The following is a 5930-nucleotide window of genomic DNA, read 5'->3' on the forward strand; positions in this document are numbered from 1 at the left end:
AAGCGGAATTGTCATTATAAAATCAATTAAAACAAAAATATTACGAAATATAAAATTAAAACAACAAGATTTTGAGAGAAATTGAATACAAAATTAAGAACTAAAAAGTGGAGAGAATAGATGAATTGAGAGAATTAAGAGAATGTGATTGGAATGTAAAAGGAAGAAAATGATTTGGGTTTATATAACAAATAAATTAGCCGTTTTTACCGGTGGAAAAAATTTTGCTGTTGGACTTTTTTCCCATTGGGGAAAATGTACGGTTAACTAAAAACTGGTCCAGCGAAATGTATTTTCTATTTCTCACTCCAAAATTGACTTATTTCCCTAAATAAAAAAAATCAATCTAAAACCTTAAATATTTTCTAAAAACTGCGTATATTGCCAATTTACCCCTTTTAATTACCATTACTTTTTATCATTTCTCTTCTTTTACATTTTCCGGGGTAACGACACAAACACCCATCCATTTTCTCAATCTCTCCAAAGATCCAGATTCAACAATTCCACCAGTTTTTAGGGTTTACAAATATTACCCTTTTCAATTTAATTTTATACATTTTCTGTTTGGGGTCTCTCATTGGTTCCTTTTGTTTCATTCTTGAGCACCTGATATTGTTTTCTCTCAAGAAAAGTATAAATCTTTTTTACATGAACTAAAAGATGGAAATCCCCTAAATCATCAAAATGTTTGCTTCCTTTTTCCCTGCCTCTATTTCAGGTTTCACTTTTCTTTTCTTTTTTTTAAATGCTTGTTCAAGGGTTTATTCCCTCTTCCATTTCATCCTTTTTGTCTTACAAAACCCCACTCTCTTGGTATATGCTTTGTTCCATTAACAATTAGCTCTATTTTCTTTTTCAATTATGAAAGAATGCTTTCTAGCCAAATTTACTGTAAAAATACCCGAAATGTTAACTCTTAAGAAAAACTAATTTCTCCTCTTTCACCTAAAATTGGTTCCTTCTAACCGTTCCACTCATTTCAATTTCAGCTTCAGCTTCTGCTAGGGCATTTATCAAACCCCTAAGCTACAATTTAGAAACAAAACGAGAAACAAAATCTTCTTTTTTATGTGTAACTTTGTGTTTGAAATCATGGGCTGTGTTAATGGAAAGTGTTGTAGTAGATATCCATCATCACCAGATGGTGGTTCAGATCACTGTGGAGAATTGAGACCTTATAAAAGCAAACACATTCTTACACAACGGTCATTGGAGATAGTTCATGTTTCATCTCACAAGTTTACTCTGCAGTATTCAATCTTAACACAACTTGGTTATTACCAGGACACAGTTGAAAGGGAAAACCAAGATAGTTTCTGTATCAAAACACAAATTCAATGTAACCCAAATGTTCATGTCTTTGGTGTATTTGATGGACATGGTCAATACGGTGCTCAATGTTCAAACTTTTTCAATGATAGACTTGTAGAAATATTATCCAGTGACTCCACTTTGTTGGATGATCCTTTAAAAGCTTATACTTCAGCATTTCTAGCTATAAATTCTGAGTTACATGATAGTGAGATTGATGACACTATGAGTGGTACCACAGCAATAACTGTCCTTGTTGTTGGGGATACTCTTTATGTTGCTAATGATGGTGATTCAAGAGCTGTGATTGCTGTTAAGAATGGGGATCAAATATTGGCTGAGGATTTATCTGTGGATCAAACGTCATTTAGGAAAGATGAATATGAAAGGGTGAAGCTTTGTGGGGCCAAGGTTTTGAGTATTGACCAAGTTGAAGGCTTTAAAGACCCAAATATTCAAAATTGGGGTGAAGAGGAAAATGAAGGTAGTGATCCTCCAAGGTTGTGGATTCCAAATGGAATGTATCCCGGGACTGCATTTACAAGAAGTGTAGGAGATAGTACAGCAGAAAAGATAGGTGTGATTGCTGATCCTGAGATTTCTGTAGTTAAACTTACACCAAATCATCTATTTTTTGTTGTTGCAAGTGATGGAGTTTTTGAGTTTCTACCTAGCCGAACTGTTGTCAACATGGTACGATATTCATGCAAATCTTTGGAATTAATAAATTGCTATTACATTTCCAATTTGCTTGCAATACTACTTATATATCCGTCATTCATATGTTGGCATTCAAGTGTTTCCTCATGTGAGATTTGTTTGCTTTGTATATTCACAAGCAACCGCTGAAATATCTTTTACATTAGATTTTAATGAATGTTTCATGTAAAATGATGTATCTAAACCTGTATTATACTATCTAGTTTGATAAGTCAACACGAAGGGGAAGTGAATAAGAATTTTCCAATGTCTTTTGCTTTTGAACTGTTATTGGAACTCTCCTCGTATTGATATTATCATGAAATTTAGCTTTTTTGAGATATGCAATCTATGATTCTTGCGGATAACTGCAAGATATTAATGTCATAGTTTCAGCATTTCCTTAATAAATTTATAATTTTCTTCACATAGGTCGCGGCATACACAGATCCCAAGGATGCGTGTGCTGCAATTGCTGGAGAATCCTACACACTTTGGTTGGAGAATGAAGATCGGACTGATGATATTATAATCATCATTATACAGATTAAGGCTCTTTGGATTCCTGTAGTCGGGTGGTGGTGCCACAGATAGCAGAGTAGATTGTAGGCCAATGGTTATGAGGTCATTCAAGAGAAGTCTTGATGCATTCAGTTTGTCCGAGTCAGAAACCTATTTTTCTGTAAGAAGTGATTTCTCGGATATATATATCATTCCTGCCAACATAGTTTTTCTACGAAGTGCTGCTATTGTTGTTCCATCATTGACACATCAAAGGCCTTTGCAATTGGTTGGTCACGCATTTGGGATGTTTTCTAAGTTTTTATTTATCTGTACTTAGCTCATCCTTCTTCACTCATTGCGGCTATCAGATTAGTTGATCTGCCAGAAGCTGTCTAATGCCTAGTGCCTCACTATTATACATATAGCCATTGCTGGCACACCATCTCCGTTACTTGATCCAATTAGAAAAAATGTCCTAAGACACGACAAAAACTAGGGTTTAAGCTTTCTTTTTTTTTATTTTCCTACTGTATTAAAGGAGGATATTTCGATACGGAGTCATTATCTGTAAAATGAAAATGCATCTATCAATACTGATTCCCTTTTATATTTGCTGGTTTCAGGATGTGGGTTAAGCCTAAAGGAAGCAAAGAGAAGTTGTTTTTTCACATACAAGATTCTTGATCTCAAGGCCAGGGAAGCTAGAACAACTTTTTAGGGGCGGATGCAATTTTAATTTTTTATATCTTATATTTTTATAATTTTTAAAAGATTAAATCTAATTTTTATAATTTTAGAAGGGCCAAAGTGTAATTTTATCTTTACTAATTTAAATTTTTAAAAAATTTTAAGGGCTTAAATAGTAATTTTACATTTTAAGGGGATCGGGCCCTGCCAGCCCCCTAAATTCGCCTCTGCTCAAGGCACTCGAAAATCATGCTAATGTTGCCAATAACACCCCCATTATATTTGTCAAAGAAAAGTACTCTCTATCTATTATCTATGATATATTTATAAAAGTACTATAGAGGCCTTTATACTATAAGTCAGATTGTATTTTTTTTTTACTAAAAAAAGGAGCAAATTAATGTCTATATGTTTAATTCAAGAGTAAAATAATCCTTTTTGTACCTCATGGTGTATCTCATGCTGACGTGCTAAATTTTTAACAGAAGGATTCGGTTTGCTCTTTGATTTAATGTATAGGGATTAATTTATCTATTTTTTAATAGAAAAAAACAAAATGCAATTTTACTGCTAGTACAAAAATTTTATAATACTTCTACCGTGATATATCCAATCATGTGGAGAAAAGAATCTACTTTGGAGAGATTCAGGGTGACCCATTGGCAAATTCAAAGTTGATGATGGAAGGTGGGGGGGGGGGGGTTAAGAATTATGTTGTTTCCATGTCAGTTACTTGAAAGAACACTCCCCTCGTTTACTACTGCATTTCCTTGAAAAGGGCCTCAATTGTTTTCATCACTGCTGGGATGATTGTTAACTTCCCACCATGGGTTCTGTAAATTTGATGTGAAATGTATCACCTCGAATGACATGTAGAAGCTATATATAATGTTGAAATTAGCTGGTTTTAAAAATCTCTCTTCTACGGTTGTAATAGTCTTTTAACTCGAATAGATAGTTATACTCGTTTCATCATTTTTATAGGGCATTATTAAGAATATAATATAAAATCTACATTATCATTTTTGTTATTTTTTATTAATTTGAAGCCTGTATTTTACAAGACTTATGTGTTAATTTTTTAGTGTATAATTTGAGTTTTAAAATTGATTTAATAAAATTTATAATTAATTAATAATATTAATTATTATTTTCATCAAATCAACTTTTAAATCACATTCATCTTACATCAAATTAAGCAAATTCATAAATAACAATAAATTTATTATATTATGGAAATTATGGAAATTTAATTTAATAATATTAATATTAGTAATGAATTTTTTTTTTACAAAACAAATCAAGAATGGAATAAAAAATAACACAAGTAATATTAAAAAAATTGTAACCCAATTACTAAATGATGTATCAAGGAAACAAATAACTTACAATGGCCATTCTCATAAACGCAATTGGATGTTTCAGTACCAAATAACTTTGATTAAAATAACAAAATAACTATTTAATTTTGAAAAATTATACTTCAATCACTAAATTTTTTTAAAAAAATACTAAATTAGTAACCATTTTTCGTTATGTATGGAAAACTGACATGTCATCCCACGATGTAAACGGCCCTAATTTAAGAACCCTAGCTAGGCTGTATAGTAGAAGAAAAAAAAAGAAGAAGAGAAAAAGAAGAAAATGAGAAAATGAAGATGCCGACCGTGATTCTATCATTGTAGCTCCAGCTGTTCGTTGTGGCAATCACGATTCACGGCTGTCTGTAAATCTAAAAACTTGCTAAATTTGACAACATTCAAACCCCAAAAGAAAAACCTTTACTCACTGCCAGAAATAGTGTTCCTCGTGGTCGAGGTCCTGCTTCATCTCAGAATTTGCCTCCTGCTTCGGATTCTACGATAATTTCATCTAGTGTTGGCTCTACCGCTCCTGCCTCCGTGGGTTTTCATCCAACCGCTTGACCCTTATTTCTCTACCACAAAACCAACCAACCTAGTTTCAGCTTAAACTTTTGGATTTATCAATTTATATATTTTAGATTTTGATCACTTCATTTTACGTTTCTTAATAAAATCAGATTAAATCAAATTTAAATTTAAATAAAAATTAGATGAAATTTTTTGAAACCGACTAAACTTTTAACAACTCTAACTAAACCTTGCAAAAGAAAAATTAAGCAGTAAAAGATAGACCAAACCATTCCATTGCCTTCGTCAACGTTTGGAGTTCTTTGTATAAGCCATATGCATCATAAGTGTCTTCTAACAATACCACGCATTCAAGCCATTTAGATGTTACGATGCGGGCTATTGTGAAACGCGGTTCGAATAGAGTTTCAACTGCCATGAATAAAGTCTCCACTATTCTTTGTAATAGGAGATGCAGTGCCTTGCTTCCACCCTTTGCATGCCTTTGTGGTAAGGAAATTTCAATGCATTTCCAATGTATTCTCTGAGATGATTAGGGCATGATTGGCTTACTACCAAGGACTCTAAGTGCAATGTTGCGAAAGCAAGGGCTTTATCTAGTATGTGTTCTAGGTCCATTCCCCAGTGACTTGCTTCGTACAAGCATATAATACTTTTGATATCACTGGTCAGTTCTTTAAACATATTATCATCGATCTTGAATTTGCTAAACACCGGCATTGCATCAACTAGTGGTATGTGAAGTTATATTTCATTTATATAAGTGATAATAATATATTACACTTACCACAAGGCATTTTATAACTATTTGACCTGAAAATTTAAAATATGATT

General features: G+C 32.7%; 1 protein-coding gene across 1 annotated transcript; it reads left to right on the top strand.

Moving 5' to 3' along the window:
* Positions 1–1095: 1095 nt before the first annotated feature.
* On the top strand, positions 1096–3201 carry LOC105776080 (probable protein phosphatase 2C 35). Its single transcript, XM_052622479.1, is given in 4 exon segments — positions 1096–2007; positions 2446–2571; positions 2573–2823; positions 3141–3201. Coding segments are annotated over 4 exon segments (1350 nt in total).
* Positions 3202–5930: the final 2729 nt, after the last annotated feature.

Source organism: Gossypium raimondii, chromosome 10, assembly GCF_025698545.1.
Source record: "Gossypium raimondii isolate GPD5lz chromosome 10, ASM2569854v1, whole genome shotgun sequence".
NCBI lineage: Eukaryota > Viridiplantae > Streptophyta > Magnoliopsida > Malvales > Malvaceae > Gossypium > Gossypium raimondii.